This window comes from Bufo bufo, chromosome 11 (genome assembly GCF_905171765.1).
Source record: "Bufo bufo chromosome 11, aBufBuf1.1, whole genome shotgun sequence".
Classification (NCBI taxonomy): Eukaryota; Metazoa; Chordata; class Amphibia; order Anura; family Bufonidae; genus Bufo; species Bufo bufo.
This window is the reverse complement of record NC_053399.1, coordinates 11,294,345-11,311,897: the sequence shown is the minus strand read 5'-3', so window position 1 is coordinate 11,311,897 and position 17,553 is coordinate 11,294,345. Positions and strand designations below refer to the sequence as shown.

At 48.2% G+C, this 17,553-nt stretch overlaps 1 protein-coding gene across 7 annotated transcripts in view; it reads left to right on the top strand.

Annotated features, from left to right (window-relative positions):
* The window catches only part of TXNDC16 (thioredoxin domain containing 16), a 75,666-nt gene that overhangs the window by 4,429 nt on the left and 53,684 nt on the right, over positions 1-17,553 (top strand). For 5 of the 7 annotated variants that reach the window (XR_005774719.1, XM_040411149.1, XM_040411147.1 and 2 more), the window contains exons 3-14: positions 989-1,180; positions 2,500-2,582; positions 3,609-3,670; positions 6,774-6,848; positions 7,478-7,599; positions 7,822-7,912; positions 8,789-8,945; positions 10,726-10,892; positions 11,183-11,243; positions 12,532-12,643; positions 13,582-13,728; positions 14,651-14,710. Coding sequence is in view for 6 of the 7 variants with exons in the window: in XM_040411149.1 (XP_040267083.1) it covers positions 1,027-1,180; positions 2,500-2,582; positions 3,609-3,670; positions 6,774-6,848; positions 7,478-7,599; positions 7,822-7,912; positions 8,789-8,945; positions 10,726-10,892; positions 11,183-11,243; positions 12,532-12,643; positions 13,582-13,728; positions 14,651-14,710 (1,291 nt within the window). In the remaining variant the exon portion in view is untranslated. The remainder of the gene's footprint in view (positions 1-988; positions 1,181-2,499; positions 2,583-3,608; positions 3,671-6,773; positions 6,849-7,477; positions 7,600-7,821; positions 7,913-8,788; positions 8,946-10,725; positions 10,893-11,182; positions 11,244-12,531; positions 12,644-13,581; positions 13,729-14,650; positions 14,711-17,553) is intronic. The other 2 variants (XM_040411150.1, XM_040411151.1) reach the window with 2 other exon arrangements.

The following is a 17,553-nucleotide window of genomic DNA, read 5'->3' as shown; positions in this document are numbered from 1 at the left end:
CATATCAATGTCCAGTTTTTGTGAAATCACTCCTCCCATGCCACAGCCTCCCATGCTGGGAGTAGTAGTTTCATATCAGACAGAAAGCCACAGCTTGCTGGCAAGCTGTAATAAAAGTTGCTCTCTCCTCCACCTAGTGGTAGTGCAGGGCACTGCGGGTTCGCTTGCACAGTGAGGCTCCGAGCTGCACATATCTTACCTTTGTCATAGATCGTAACACAGAAATGTATTACTGAGAAATCCACGTCACACAACGCCGCTCCTGCACGTGAGGCGCAAGCACCGGGTCTGCAGCAGGCGATTCTACATGATAGTATGAGTGGATTTCTATAATTCTGTGCAGTCATGTCTTATATGACTGGTGATGACTGTCTTCTTAAAGGGATTATCCCCTCAGGATAAGCATATACCGTAGTATGACAGGATCAGTACACAGTGACTGCACCAGCAGAATCGTGAGTGCAGCTCTGGAGTATAATACAGGATGTAACTCAGGATCAGTACAGGATAAATAATGTATGTACACAGTCACTGCACCAGTAGAATAGTGAGTGCAGCTCTGGAGTATAATACAGGATGTAACTCAGGATCAGTACAGGATAAGTAATGTATGTACACAGTGACTGCACCAGCAGAATAGTGAGTGCAGCTCTGGAGTATAATACAGGATGTAACTCAGGATCAGTACAGGATAAGTAATGTATGTACACAGTGACTGCACCAGCAGAATAGTGAGTGCAGCTCTGGAGTATAATACAGGATGTAACTCAGGATCAGTACAGGATAAGTAATGTATGTAGATAGTGACTGCACCAGCAGAATAGTGAGTGCAGCTCTGGAGTATAATACCGGATGTAACTCAGGATCAGTACTCACAGCTCACTAGTGTCAGGGATTTTCCTTTGATAAGCGCCATGCTATATGTTAGTGCCATACTGCTTCGTTACCGGCGTCTTCTGACATTTCCTCCTGTGTCTCTCGGTTTCAGCTGTCTTCCGTGTTACTGAACCCCTCACAGATCAGAAGATGACGGCGTTCTCCCGGTTTTTCCTGCTGCTTCTCTATGTAAATAGCTTTTTTATGATCAGCGCTGAACACGTGCTGCCTGAACTTACCACTGATGACTATTCCGACAGCCTGGCGCCCGGGAAGAGTTCACTGCTGTATTTTAGCGGCTCAGGTAAGTGATTGCTGTGTAGTAACTCTCTGTGAGCTAAGCACAAACCTCTGCTGTGCTGATGATTTGCAACAGTGGATTAGCGTAGGTAACGTATCAGCCTGGAGCTTAGATTATTAAGCTCACAGAGGATTACCTAGACTAAATACAACTGTAGCAAACCCTCAGCTGTGAAATGTATTAGGCCTCTTTCACACGGGCGTCGCGTGTGAGGGCTGGATAGGATGCGGGTGCGTCGCGGAAAAATGCACGGTTTTTCAGCGCAAGTGCAAAACATTTAAATCGACATGTTTGCTACCTAGACCCGAACCCGGACTTCTTCACAGATCGGTGTTGTGTAAATTTTATTTAACATGGTTATAAGGGAAAATAATAGCATTCTTATTACAAAATGCAAAGTGAATTAGGGATGGAGGGGTTAAAAAAATAAAAATAAATATTAAACTCACCTCATCCACTTGTTCGCGCAGCCCGGCTTCTCTTCTTTCTTCTTCTTTGATGACCTGGGAGGAAAAGGACCTTTGGTGACGTCACTGCGCTCATCACATGGTCCATCACATGATCCATCACCTCAGGCTGCTACTACTGCATCTCAGCTCTGTACAAAATAAAGGGCTCCATATTTTTAATAAACACCAATTGAAAACATTATTTCTAGCTCAAAATACATCTAGTTTGCGGACCGCAGAATACAGACGGTCGTGTGCATGAGGCCTAAAGCAGATATTGCTTTTGTATCGATGATGGCCCTGAGCTGCCGAACCCTCCTGTCTGTGCTCTGCTGCTTTGGGCTACATCTGCATGGCACTCGGTTCTCTGCTGCCCGCCTGCTCTGGCGCCCGCTTTCTCTTTATAAAGTTACAGCACTTGCTGCCTTCTTGACGGCCCCAGAAATGTGCAGCAGTAGTTGTTTTTCTTGGCCTGCATAGATTATGGTAGATGAAAAACCACTCGGACGCAAGGGTCCTATTTTTTTCACTTGTGCAGCCATTTTCTCCATACATCTGTTTCTGGGAAAGTTGGGTTACACACATTATTATCCCCAGCTTTCCCGGAGTTTTTAGGCAGCAATACAGGAGGTATGACTGTAATACTAGACAATGGCACTGCCACTGTTGTGAAACTACAACTCCCAGTATGCCCCATTCCTTTGTAAGGGAGTTCAGAGAACAGCTGAGCAAGTGTGCATGCTGGGAATTGTAGTTTCACAGCAGCTGAAGTGCTATAGGAAAGTAGAGTTGCAAACTCTTTAAGAGCTGTAATGGCGGCCATGTTGGTTGTCACTCAGCTTTTCCAGAAACCGCGTATTTCTTTTATTGCAGATCGTCCCGGTAATGTCATATTCCTGGAAGAATTACAGAAGTCATCCAGCGTTCTCCAGGACTACGGGATTTCCGTAGCTAAGGTAAAGAAATATATAATGAGGTAAATTAGACTCTTTCCAGTGCAGAACTACAACTCCTAGCATGCTCTAACCTGCAGGAGCTTCTTAGCATCGGTCAGTTAAAGGAATATTCCCATCACAGACAATGGGGGCATATCGCTAGGTCCGAGACATGCACCTACGCCGAGAACGGAGCGGGGAGAGTGGTGGCTGGAGGACCCCGGATTTCCCAGGGTCCGGCCACCGCCAAACGCTCTCCACATACAAGTGAATGGGAGCACAAAGCGCTTGCGCAGCCGCCCTCCATTAATTTCTGTGGGGCTGTTGAAAGTAGCTGAGCGCTGGCTCAGCTATTTCCGTTGGCCCCATAGAAATGAATGGGAGCGACGGCCGCGCAAGCGCTGTTCTCCATTGTCGGCGTAGGTGCAGGTCCCAGAGGTGGGATCCACACCTATCAGACAATAAGGATATGCCCCGTTGTCTGCGATGGGAATACCCCTTTAAGAGATAGAGTAGTAATCACAGGGGTAAGGGTACTTTCACACTTGCAGCAGGACGGATCCGACATGCTGTTCACCATGTCGTATCCGTCCTGCGGCTATTTCGCCGTACCGCCGCTCCGTCCCCATTGACTATAATGGGGACGGGGGTAGAGCTCCGGCGCACACGGCGGTGCACGGCGAAAGCCGCCGGACTAAAAAGCCTGACATGCAGTAATTTTTGTCTGGCGGCCTTTCGCCGTGCTGAGCCGGAGCTCCGCCCCCGTCCCCATTATAGTCAATGGGGACGGAGCGGCGGTCCGGCAGCACGGCGAAATAGCCGCAGGACGGATCCGACATGGTGAACAGCATGTCGGATCCGTCCTGCCGCAAGTGTGAAAGTAGCCTAAGGAATCTGTCCGTTACTTTTCCTCTGCTGGAAATGGCTGACAACAGGGAGAGAAGACAGACTTCAGGGTTAGTGTCCCTTTAAAGACTGGAATGGGGAGATTAGGGGTTATACTACAGAGGGAGTCCTATAGTCATACGCTTTGTCGTTTCTCCTTAGGTTCGCTGTGTCAAGGAGGCGGCGCTACGATTTTGTGCAGAGGACAAGGCCTATTTATTCAGGTATGAAAAGCATGGGGGACGGGTCATGTAATTGTATCAGGTCATATCTCATGGCATCGAGACAAGTGGGTTTAAGTCTTTTGAGATGTGTGGGATAAACTATGGCCAATGCCCGTTCATAGAGCACCTGGACACCAGCAGGGGGGTTCGGCACTCGGGACCCCCCCCCCCCCCCCCCCCCCCCCCCCCCCCCCCCCCCCCCCCCCCCCCCCCCCCCCCCCCCCCTCTGTTAGCCAGGAATGCTTTCTGATTTTTACTCTTTAACCACCTAACTGTTTTGCCCCAGTCCCTCTCGGGCAGTGGGAAAAGTAGCTAACTGGAGGGGGGAGGGCTGCTTTAGATGCTGCTGTCTCCTGAATGGTAGAAACTAGAAACATGCATCTGGTCTTGTTTAAAAGCTGACATCCATGGCTTTCAGACAATACCAGAATTACATCACTATGTTCAGTACAGGGGAAGATATCACTGATAGAAATCGGGATGCTGTGAATGCATTCCCAACTTGATTTCTAACAGTGGTTTCTCCTCTGTTGCTTGGACTTTAGCTGTCATTTTGGTTTTGTATGAAAGCCTGGAATGTCAGATTTCAAACGAGACCAGTTGCATGTGTCTAGGAGATAGCAGGATCTAAAGCAGCCCTCCCCCTCCAGTTAACTACTTTTCCCACTGCCCGAGCTGGACTCGGGCAAAACAGTTAGGTGGTTAAAGGTCATCTGTCAGCAGATTTGTCCCTATGACACCGGCTGACCTGTTACATGTGCGCTTAGCAGCTGAAGGCATCTGTGTTGGACCCATGTTCATATGTGTCCGCATTGCTGAGAATAATTATGTTTTATTATATGCAAATGAGCCTCTAGGAGCAACGGGGGCGTTGCCGTTACACCTAGAGGCTCTGCTCTCTCTCTGCAACTGCCGCGCCCTCTGCACTGTGATTGACAGATCTAGGTGTGAAGATGTTTTCACTGTCTGACCCTGAAGTTGCAGAGAGAGCAGAGCCTCTAGGTGTAATGGTAACGCCCCTGTTGCTCCTAGAGCCTCATTAGCATATATTAAAACATCATATTTCTCAGCAGTGCGGGCACATATGAACATGGGACCGACACTGATGCCTTCAGCTGCCAAGTGCACATGTAACAGGTCAGCCGGTGTCATAGGGACAAATCTGCTGACGGATGCCCTTCAAATGAGAAAGCCAAAATTGGATCATTACTCATTTTTAGAACAAAGGTTGTGTAGTTCTCTATAGCGCCCCCTGAGGGTAAAGGACATAAGTGAGGGTTCAGTTAGGGTAAGTTCACTTCCTGGACTCCAGACTGTTTATCTCACTGATGTCTCATACACTGGGTATATTGTGGCAAACCTTCAGCTGGGAGAAATATTAGGTTTTTATTCACTCATTCATTCACCGACAGCAAGCAGAGACTTTAAAAAGGTGAAAATGTGTCCACTTTGCAATGTCTTTAGGTTACTCATCGGATTGCAGTCACTGCTCCTGTTGTCTTCAGTGACTTCCACCCATATTCTGTTTCTTCTGCACTTTTGGTCCTGGCTGCTGCTCCTATAACTGAGGTCTGTGGTGTGTTTTGGCAGCTGCGGACCCTACATATGACATCACTCAATATGGCGGCATTGCGTGTTCTCATCTGTGCAGACTCCAGAACAAGCATTGGGCGTCTGTGCAGCAGAAACAATTCTCTGCCTCCAGTCTCCCGTCCTATGTGCTCAGCTGCCAAGTGAAGCGAGCGTGCGGTGGGACAGTGCGGTGGGACAGTGCGGCCGGACAGTGCGGCCGGACAGTGCGGCCGGACAGTGCGGTGGGACAGTGCGGCCGGACAGTGCGGCGGGACAGTGCGGCCGGACAGTGCGGTGGGACAGTGTGGCCGGACAGTGCGGCGGCAGCTCTTATTCTCCACCTGTGGGTAGTTCCCTTGTCGTTTGAAGTGTCGCAGCCAATGAGGTTGTACTGCACGGGGGGCGTTCGGTCATCAGCGGGTGGGGGGAGAGCAAGAGTTCATGAATAAGCAGGACTCTTCTCAGGTGGCCGGGACTCTTTTCCAGGCCCAGTCTGCAATGATTGTGGGGTTGGTTCTCGGCAACCACTTAGGCTACTTTCACACTGGCGTTTTGGCTTTCCGTTTGTGAGATCCGTTCAGGGCTCTCACACGCGGTCCAAAACGGATCAGTTTTGCCCTAATGCATTCTGAATGGAAAAGGATCCGCTCAGAACGCATCAGTTTGCCTCCGTTCCGTCTCCATTCCGCTCTGGAGGCCGCCTGCAGCGTTTTGGTGTCCGCTTGAAGAAACTGAGCCAAACAGATCCGTCCTGACACACAATGTAAGTCATTGGGGACGGATCCGTTTTCTATGGCACAATCTGGCACAATAGAAAACGGATCCGTCCCCCATTGACTTTCAATAGTGTTCATGACGGATCCGTCTTGGCTATGTTACAGATAATACAAATGGATCCATTCTGAACGGATGCAGACGGTTGTATTATCTGAACGGATCTGTCTGTGCAGATCCATGACGGATCCGCACCAAACGCGAGTGTGAAAGTAGCTTTACTTTTAACTTATAACTGACAGGCTGAAATCAACTCACCCTCTCTACTTTATGCTGCTGTTAATATTGGCAGCATAATGTGGATGACAGGTTCCCTTTAAGCTGTTTTGGATCTTTCCTTCCTTTCTTTCATGCTTCCTCCTTCCCCCCTTTCCCTTTCTCTCTTCCTCCTTTGCTCCCTTCCTTTCTTTCTAGTTTCCCCCTTCTTTCCTTTCTAACTTCCTTCTTTCCTCCCTTCTTTTATTCTTGGCATTCTCCTTTCCTTTCCTTATTTCTTTCTTCTTTTATTTTTATTTTTTTCACTGACCGCTCCTTATTTTAGCTTATTTCATTCTTCTTTCTTCCCCCTTCCCTCCCTTCCTTTCTTTCTTGCTTCTGCCTCCTTTTCCTTCCCTCCATATCTTTCTTTCTCACTTCTTCCTTCCTTCCTTCTATATATGTCAGTGATTTGACCTATAGATTCTGTGCTGTTTTCCATGATTCAGTATACTGTATCCAGCCAATTATCGTGATTAATCCGTCATCGTTTCTTCTTCAGGGGATCCAAATTATTGCGGGAATTCCCCGCGGATACGCTGTTTGATGTCAACGCCATTGTCGCCAATGTTTTATTGTGAGTAGCGCCTGTTCGCACCTGACAATACGAAGCAGCGTCTCTTCTGTCTAGTTGCAAATGATTCTTTCCAGCCATAGTCTGCTTTTATCTTCTTCCTGGAAAGCTAGGTGACAACCAATATGGCGCAGCGAATGTTCTCAAATTAGCTATCACTGGGTGTCAAAGGCAAATCTGCCTGGTACAGTCCTGATCAAAAGTTTAGGACCACTTGTAAAATGGCAAAAAATCCTATGTATCATGGCTGGATCTTAACAAGGTTCCAAGTAGAGCTTCAACATGCAACAAGAAGAAATGAGAGTGAGACATTGCTAAATAGGATTTTTTTCCCATTTTTTAAAGTGGTCTTAAACTTTTGATCAGGACTGTAATTGAGAGGTGTCACTGCCGGATGTGTCTGCCAGGATCCCGGGTGAGCCTCATAATGGAAGGGGTCATTGCAATTTGTTTCCCGTATTGGTGGACATGGGCGCCGCTGTCCAGGAAAATCATCAAGACAGCTTGTTCCCCGGTGTTCTCAGGATCAGCGGCGGTCCCACAGCTTGGGCGCCCACTGTTCATGAAGTGATCCTAGCAATGTTGGGACTTCCTCTTGAAAGTATCGTCACACACATATCCGTATATTTCAGCGTTCTCCTATATAACAAAGTCAAGTACATCACCTCCACCTTGGAACTCCAGAAATTAGAAGACGCTACGAAAGGGAAGAAGAACATTGTTTTCACTTACGTCCGGGCGATCGGAACGCCAGGTACGGCACACATAACATTAAAGGAGCTGAGAAACATTAAGAAGACCACGACCCCTATACTCTGTCTTGTCTCCACTGTCTGAGCTGTTGGGTAGAAGCCATTGCTCCCTGTTATCAGCCATTTCCTAGCGACATAAATCTAATGCATTTTATATGTGTGGCATCCCGATGTTTAGTTTTATACTGCTGTTCAGTCGCTTCTTTCCCTCCTCCTGTCCTCAGAGCACCGTTATGTCATGGAAGCCGCTTTTGCACATGGATCCACGCACCAGTTTGTGGTAACCACAGAGAGCAATGTGCTGAAGAGCATGAGGTAGAGATGTTGTCTTTTTTTTCTCAGTCCTTAAGTCTTTTTTTGCAAAAATATGAGATTTTCCGTTGCACTTTTTGTTGCACTTCCTAATATCTGCCAGCAGAGGGCATGCTTGTATCATTTACTCATCAGATCGCTGAGCTGCTTCTATAGCAGTGTTTGCAGACTGTAGCTCTCCAGCTGCTGAGGAACTACAACCCTGTGCATGCTTGGGGTTGTAGTACCCTACAGCTGGAGAGCCCCACGTTGCAAACCATTGATTTATAGCATTTTTGGAAAAAACTCACAGCACTGCTAAATTAGTTTTCCAGCAAATGACATTGGTCACCTACCCCTCCCCAGAATAGGTGATGATGACTGGGACTACCACCGAAGACTAGAATGCAGGGGGGAGGGGGGGCGTATGAATGGAGTGGTGGTCATGCATGTGCCTTGCTGCTCCATTCCAAATCTGGGGGGAAGAGAATCAATGGAAACCGCAGAGTGCTGTACATAGCTGTCTCCATAGGCCCCATAGACTTTGAATAGGGCAGCAGGGCGCATGTGTGACCAATGCTTCCTTCACTGTCTATGAGATTGCCAAGTACAGTGCTTGGCTACTTCTGGCAGTCCCATAGATGGGGATGGAGCTGGGGTCATGCACGCACACTACTTTTCCATTTACGCAGGGGTCGTGATCAGTGGGGGTCCCAGCAGTGGGCTCCTTCCCCCCAGCAAACATTCATTTAGCACTTATCCTGCTGTTCGTGGGCCACCCCTTTTAACCGCTTCCCATCCCGAGACGTGGCTGACATAGGATGAAAATACAATACATATTAATACCTCTACATGTATTTATTTTATTTAAAAAATGACCTATTGTTTTTTTTTTTCTAGCCCTGAAGACCCCAGCCTCATATCGGCAAGACTTGTGTTCATCCATTGTAAATCAGTGACGAGGGCCGATCAGAAATGTCAGCGAACGTTGTCAGACCAGCCCCTGACCACGATCCATATCCATCGCTTTCTGAAACTCATGGGGCTCCCTCTAGTGGTAGGTGCCTGCACTACAAGCATTAGTAATCCAAAAGTCGCCTAGAAAAAATATAAACGCAACACTTTCGGTTTTGCTCCCATTTTGCAGGAGCTGAACTCAAAGATCTGAAGCATTTTCTACGTACACAAAAGACCCATTACTCTCAAATATTGTTCACAGATCTGTCTAGATCTGTGTTAGTGAGCGCTTCTCCTTTGCCGAGATAATCCATCCTACCTCACAGGTGTGGCAGATCAAGGTGCTGATTAGACAGCATGAATATTGCACAGGTGTGCCTTAGACTGCCCACAATAAAAGGCCACTCTGAAATGTGCACAGTTTTGCCTTACTGGGGGAGAGGTCAGAAAACCAGTCAGTATCTGATGTGGCCACCATTTGCCTCTCACAGTGCAACACATCTCCGTCGCATAGAGTTGATCAGGTTGTTGATTGTTGGTCCACTCCTCTTCTGTGCGAAGTTGCAGAATATTGGCAGGAACTGGAACACGCTGTCGTATACGCCGATCCAGAGCATCCCAAACATGCTCAATGGGTGACATGTCCGGTGAGTATGCTGGCCGTGCAAGAACTGGGATGTTTCCAGCTTCCAGGAATTGTGTACAGATCCTTGCAATATGGGGCCGTGCATTATCATGCTGCAACATGAGGTGATGGTCGTGGATGAATGGCACAACAATGGGCCTCAGGATCTCCTCACGGTGTCTCTGTGCATTCAAAATGCCATCAATAAAATGCACCTGTGTTCGTTGTCCATAACATACGCCTGCCCATACCATAACCCCACCACCACCATGGGCCACTCGATCCACAACGCTGACGTCAGCAAACCGCTCACCCACACGACGCCACACACTGTCTGCCATCTGCCCTGAACAGTGAAAACCGGGAGTCATCCGTGAACAGAACGCCTCTCCAACGTGCCAGACGCCATCGAATGTGAGCATTTGCCCACTCAAGTCGGTTACGACGACGAACTGCAGTCAGGTCCAGACTCCGATGAGGATGATGAGCATGAGATGAGCTTCCCTGAGACGGTTTCTGACAGTTTGTGCAGAAATTCTTTGGTTATGCAAACCGATTGTTGCTGCAGCTGTCCGGATGGCTGGCCTCAGACGATCATGGAGGTGAACATGCTGGATGTGGAGGTCCTGGGCCGGGGTGGTTACACGTGGTCTGCGGTTGTGAGGCCGGTTGGATGTGCTGCCAAATTCTCTGAAACACCTTTGGAGACGGCTTATGGTAGAGAAATGAACATTCATTGCACGGGCAACGGCTCTGGTAGACATTCCTGCCGTCAGCATGCCAATTGCACGCTCCCTCAAACGTTGCGACATCTGTGGCATTGTGCTGTGTGATCAAACTGTACATTTCAGAGTGTCCTTTTATTGTGGGCAATCTAAGGCACACCTGTGCAATATTCATACTGTCTAATCAGCACCTTGATATGCCACACCTGTGAGGGGGGATGGATTATCTCGGAAAAGGAGATTTGTGAACAATATGTGAGAGTAATGGGTCTTTTGTGTATTTAGAAAATGTTTCAGATCTTTGAGTTCATGCAAAATGGGAGCAAAACCGAAAGTGTTGCGATTATATTTTTGCTCAGTGTAGATTTTGATAATTTTTTCCCCCCAGAAAATACCTCATCCCTCGGGCCCTCCCATGAATTGATCATATCTTGTCCTGGCTGTGCCTTGTGCGGAGGGATTAGTCAGTTTAATGGAAATGATAGGATATGACATTACAGACTGATGCCATTGGTGTCTATGTTTTTTAGGTTGAGGTTTCCGACGATCCTGATAAATTTAGCAGCGTTCACCTCCAGCTGGGATTACCTGTCATCTTTATTCTGAGTCAGCAAGAGACCTATGAAGTTGACATGGAGACGGCGGAGGACGTGGCCTGGCAGCTACAGGGGAAAGCCGGCGTGGGCGTAGTACAGAGGTGAGATTCTGTGGCTTCTCTAGGTTCAGCTTAAACCCTATTAACTATAGTGTTTTTATTAGTATTATAAGAAGGATTTCAAAAAGCCTGACTGTTCATTCCCTTGTGAATAAGCGGCACCAGATACTCTCTTGGCCGCTTATCTCTGTATGCACGCATGGCTGATCTGAGCCTGCATATTTATGAGTAGGGGAGATCTTCGGAGTAAGTCCAGCTTTTCATGTTAGTTTATGTGATAAGTCTTCTGTACTTTTTTAGTTCCAGAGTTAAATTGTTGCTGTTATTTCCAGGGAGAAGTCCGGGATAAACATTCCTGTCGCTTACAACGTGGCTGTGAAGAGACCAGATGAAGTAAGTGTAGGCCGAGTACCCGACCTCCACAAAAGTCCACCATTACTGCTGCCCCTGTGTTTAAAGGGGTTGTCTGCTTATCCTATATTGATGACCTGTTCTCAGGATAGGTCATCAATATCAGATCGGTGGGGGTCCGACACCCGGCAACCCTGACGATCAGCTGTATGAAGAGAACGCAGCGCTGCATTCTCTTCTCTGCTCGCCATCGACATTACAGTGGTGACCAGGTGTAATTACAGCTCCGCCGTCCCATTTACTTTAAAGGGGTAATCCAGGCTTTTAATATTGATGACCTATTCTTAGGATAGGTCCTCAATATCAGATCGGCGGGGGCTCCGACACCCAGTACCCCTGCCGATCAGCTGTATAAAAAGGAAAGGCTACCTGCTCACCAAGCAGCAAGCAGGAAGATAGAAGGGAGATGGCACGCGCTCACTGCGCGCACCTTTCCTTCATACAGCTGATCGGCGGGGCTGCCGGGTGTCGGACCCCCACCGATCCGATAGGTCATCAATATTAACGGCCTGGAGAACCCCTTTAATGGGATGGCTTCCTCCAATTCACTTGAACAGGACAGAGCTATCCCATTGAAGTGAATGGGAAGGTGGAGCTGTAAACAGAGAAGAGAATGCAGTGCTCATATAAGCCCTGCGTTCTCTTCATATAGCTGGGTGCTGGGACTCGGGCTCCCGCCAATCTGATATTGATGACCTATCCTGAGGATAGTTCATCAGTATAGGATAAGCGGACAACCCCTTTAAAGGGGCACTCCCATCATATAAAATGATGGCATATCGCTGACATACATCAGCATTTTTTTTATCTGAGTTATGGGACCTCCACCGATCCTGAGAATGAAGGGGCTGCAGCACTGGTGTAGCATTGCGCCCGTTTACTTTTTTCTCCCCGCATAGCAGCGGCCAAATCGCCTAAAGTCAATGTGGTTGGCTGCAGGTAGGCAAGTACAAGCGCTCAGGTATTTCCGGCAGACCCATAGAGTTGAATGGAGCGGCGCCGTACACGCATGTCCACTCTGCCATTCAGTTGGGAGGACACAGGCCCCTGTCCTGGTGATCGGCAGGGACTCCAGCGGTGATCAGACACTTATGCCCTATGCTATGGATAGGGTATAAGTTGTTTTAATGGGACAGTTCCTTTAAGAGGGTAGGCACTACATCAGCCCCGCAGGATCAGTGTAGGTTCCAGATGTCGGAACCCCACCAATCCAAAAATGACTGCTTATCCCAGCGGTAAGTCATCACTTTAACTATCTCCCTCTTTACAGAACTCACCGGTAAAGTACCTGAAGTTGAAAGAGACTCAGCAGATCTTAGACCTCATACATGTGTCTAAGGAAGAGCAGCCTGAGAAGCCCGAAGAAAGTCATGGTGATCCAGGTAATCTTCCGATCCTGTAGTTTTTGAGGCCCCTGTGCATTCATTTCAGCCGTAAAGTGCAACATTCCTTATATGGGCAGCTGGCGGTATTCATCCTCTGACCATGTGACCCTCCCCTACAGTCCCTGCTGATTGGTTCTCCCACGTTCTAGCCCGCATTCATGTGTGGTGGACACACAGTGTTTGAGCTCACTGCAACGGCTTCCCTGTTCCCTTTATGTATGGACTGAGACACTGTGACGGCACATGGGAAGAAGGCTGCCTGGTCTGATGAATCACGTTACATCTGGTGGACAGCTGGGAGCGAGTGCATCACTTACCTGAGGAAGAGATGGCACCAGGTCCACTATGGGAGGTGGCCTGGTCTGTGGAATTACATGGACATAATGTGGATGGCTGTGTGCTTGTGTGTCACTTACCTGGGGAAGAGATGGCACCAGGTTGCACTATGGGAAGAAGGCGGCCTGGTCTGATGAATCACTTTACATCATGTGGATGGACAGGTGTGTGCATCACTTACCTGGAAAAAAGATGGCATTAAGTGCACCATGGGAGGGAGGCGGCCTGGTCTGAATCACATTTACATCATGGAGGCCGCACCGAGGACCTCACAGGATCTGATACCAGAGGACACCTCCGAGGCTTGTGGAGTCCAGGCCTTGACCGGTCAGAGCTGTTTCGTCAGCATAAGAATCCTTCATAACATTAGGCGGGGGGGGGTTAAAGAGCTGAGTATTTTCCTTTTACCTCCTACCCCCCCCCCCCCCCCCCCACATAATATTCGCCGTGCCCCACACACATCTTTCCAGCCCATGCCTTGAATGGCTCCTGTCATGTGCTCCTGACTCAGCGATTACAGTATCATTCTTCTTTTCAGGATTTAAACAGCTGTCAGTCCCATGTAAATATTTAAGCTGCGCATACTTTCCTTACTGTAGGGGTCCAGGATGATGAGGTAGCGAGGGACGTATACAGGAACAGAAGGCCCGTCCTCCCGCTGAAGCTGGTTCCCTCCCTGACAGATGACACATTCAAGACGGTCTTCTCCAGCGCGCGCCCCACGGCCGTGCTCTTCTACATGATCTGTGAGTTCCCCGACGCCTGGAGGTAGCGGTCGATGTGACGATCTACATCATGTCTCCGTGTTTAGCTTTCCTGCAATCCTGCTTCATCGGAGCTAATAAGTCACGTCCACCCAAGGGTCCTTCACCAGGGAGACTAAACGTATGCAGATAATTTGCCTTGTAGAAACGCGAGGACACGTCGGGGTTTTTTGTGGCCCCATTTTGTACAGAGCTATTATATGGCTCTCAGAGAGGTGCATGGTGCCACCATGTGCCTCACTGTACCTCCGCTTTGTGGTGGGGGATATCCCCTCTAATGATGTTCTAAAAGGGCATATGGATAGTCCCAGTCCTGATGGGACAAAATCTGTCAATGCATCTCCCCCCCCCCACCTCATACACGTGCATGCTGGGCTTTCAATGGAGAGCCACTGCATTTATCGCCTGTCGGATCCAGGATCGGGCGTGTTAAGATCCAGCATGTCTGATCCTTTTTTCCCCCACAACATTTGCTGTCAAGGGGCAGTTGGGAGGCACCATATACATTAGATAGTCAGCTGGCCATGCTGAAATCGGCTGGGGTGGGCACCTAAACCATTTAAAGGGGTTGCCCACGTGTACTCTGCAGCCAATCCGAGGCAGCTGTCTGACACCCAGCAGTATTGTGCATGAGTCGTCTTCTAGTTAAAGGGGTTGCGGCAAATTCTAAGATTATTCTCAGGGGTAACCCATCTGATAGGTGGGGGGCCACAGAATGAATGGAGCAGCAGGCCACGCTTGACCGTCATCTCTGAGAGAGCCGAGTACTGCGCTGAGAATGAAGGGGGCGATAGCGGTAATGCTCGGCCTGCCACTGTATTTGGAGGAGATGGACCCCTGTTCTGGCGAGGTGTGGGGGAGAAGGGATTTTCTGTTCTTGATACATCATCTTTTTCTCCTACAGGGGAACACATTTCCATAATTCTTCTTCAGTTCTTTCAAGAGGTGGCCGAGAAGTATAAAGGTACGCAGCTCCTTTCTCTCCCAAGTGAGTGCCCTTTAACTCCCCCCAAGTGAGTGCCCTTTAACTCCTCCCAAGTGAGTGCCCTTTAACTCCTCCCAAGTGAGTGCCCTTTAACTCCTCCCAAGTGAGTGCCCTTTAACTCCCCCCAAGTGAGTGCCCTTTAACTCCCCCCAAGTGAGTGCCCTTTAACTCCTCCCAAGTGAGTGCCCTTTAACTCCCCCCAAGTGACTGCCCTTTAACTCCTCCCAAGTGACTGCCCTTTAACTCCTCCCAAGTGACTGCCCTTTAACTCCCCCCAAGTGAGTGCCCTTTAACTCCTCCCAAGTGACTGCCCTTTAACTCCTCCCAAGTGACTGCTCTTTAACTCCTCCCAAGTGAGTGCCCTTTAACTCCCCCCAAGTGAGTTCCCTTTAACCCCCCAAGTGAGTGCCCTTTAACCCCCCAAGTGAGTTCCCTTTAACCCCCCAAGTGAGTTCCCTTTAACCCCCCAAGTGAGTTCCCTTTAACCCCCCAAGTGAGTTCCCTTTAACCCCCCAAGTGAGTTCCCTTTAACCCCCCAAGTGAGTTCCCTTTAACCACTCCCCCAAGTGAGTGCCCTTTAACCCCCCAAGTGAGTGCCCTTTAAACCCCACCCCCTTTTTGGCACTTTGAAGGGGCTTATAGGCCATGTTATTACGCTCGGTAATTAGGCTACTTTCACACTCGCGTTTTGTGTGGATCTGTCAGATAATACACCCGTCTGCATCCGTCCAGAACGGATCCGTTTGTATTATCTGTTACATAGCCAAGACGGATCCATCTTCAACTCCATTGAAAGTCAATAGAGGACGGATCCGTTTTAGGATGTGCCAGATTGTGTCATAGAAAACGGATCCGTCCCCACTGACTTACATTGCGTTTCAGGACGTTTCGGCTCTGTTCAATCAGACGGACACCAAAACGCTGCAAGCGGCCTCCAAAGCGGAATGGAGACTGAACTGATGCATTCTGAGCGGATCCTTTTCCATTCAGAATGCATTAGAATGAAAACTGATCCGTTTTGGACCTGAACGGATCTCACAAACGGAAAGCCATAACGCCAGTGTGAAAGTAGGCTAACTTAGGATATTGTCGGGTTTGAAGATTTACATTTTGGTTCACACATCTCATATAATATAGACTAGAGAGAAGTTGTCTCTATATGTCCCTGGATGTGACCATAACAACCAGAGTATAAACCTCCATTCTTTACACTGCAGGTTACATTCTGAGAACTGCAGAACCGTGAAAAAATAAGGTTTCCATAGCAAAGTTCCTCCATTTTCATTTGGTACCTTGATAGTTTTTTTTTTTTGGTTGAAAATGTTTCTATCCCCCCTTTAAAGGGGTTGTGCCAGGAAAAATATTCTACAGTTTTGATACCAGCACCTGGATCTGAATACTTTTGTAATTGCATGTAATTAAACATTTAGTATAGCCACTGAGTTATTCAATAAAAGTTATCTGTATCCAGTGCACAAGAGAAAGGAAATTGCGGCACTCACCTTCGGATGTATCTGGATGTAAAAGAGGAATCTGTATAGCGCCACCTACTGTTTGTTCTTTTCCTTATTTCACTGTCCACCTCAGTGAGGTGGTTGAACGTGCTCAGTTTAAATTTTCTACTGCCATCAGCCATAATTACTGTTAGAAGCTGTGGCAGTTACAGGGAAAGAGCTACAGCAGAAAGGACATGTCCCCATGAGCTATTAGAGTGCTGCAGCAGAAAGGACACACCCTCTAAGCTGTGATAGGAAGAGAGCTGCTGCAGAGAGAACACATTCCCTGAGCTGTGACATGTGTGAGTCATAGCAGACAGGACATGCCCTCTGAGCTGTCATAGGGAGAGAGCTGCGGCAGAAAGGACACACCCCTTGAGCTGCCAGCCTGGAATAAATCTAGCAGACCAATTGGAGCAATGGATGAGGAGATCTCTAGTTCCATGTGAGGTCCAGGGCTGGTTCTAGCTTTGTTAGAAAGAGTTTGTCATGTCCTTTATATGATGTCTGATTTTCATTTTTTACATCCCCTTTAAGGGGGTTATCCTGCGAAAAGTATTTATCCCTGATCCACAGGATAGGTGATAAATATCAGATTGTGGGGAGTCCGATGCTGGGACCCTCTGCAATCTCAAGACAAGAGGGTCTCCATCAGCCCCATAAAAGCAAATGTGCACACTACTGTTGCATCAGAGAGGGGACTCGTGGACCCCTGTTCTTGTGATCAGCAGTCGGACCCCCAGCGATCATACATTTATCACCTGTCGTGTAGATAGCTGAGAAATACTGTGCTTTTCAAGGGGTGACCCCTTTAAGGTCTGATGATAAATCTCCTTCTCAGGCAGGTCCTAAACCACACATCGTTACCTATGTCCGTTGACCAACTCGGCTCTGCTGCATCTGTATATTATTGCCGCTTTGAAGTGGATTTTTACGGAGAAATTGCTTCAATGTGGATTTTCTTTCTCGGTAGAAGTAACGGAGGGTGAGGGCAGGGATTAAACCTCAGAGGCCGCCCTGTCTCGCCATCCTCTCACCTTACAAGGGGCTTTTTCGGTGAGAAGTAAATATTTAGTTCATATAGAGACGTGAGGGAAACCTGATCTCTATAGGGTTTAGTGATAGACGCTTCACATCTGAAATAATACCGGCCCGGACTGGACGCGGGGGTGACTGAATAGCGGTGCATTCCTCTAGGGCCACGTTCAGACACGGCAGAGAGCTGTGCACTTTACACATTTTTATTCTGAAAATTTGCACTAAAAATGTTCAATATCCTATCCTATGTACGCCCTATTCACAGGATAGGGGATTACTATTAGATCA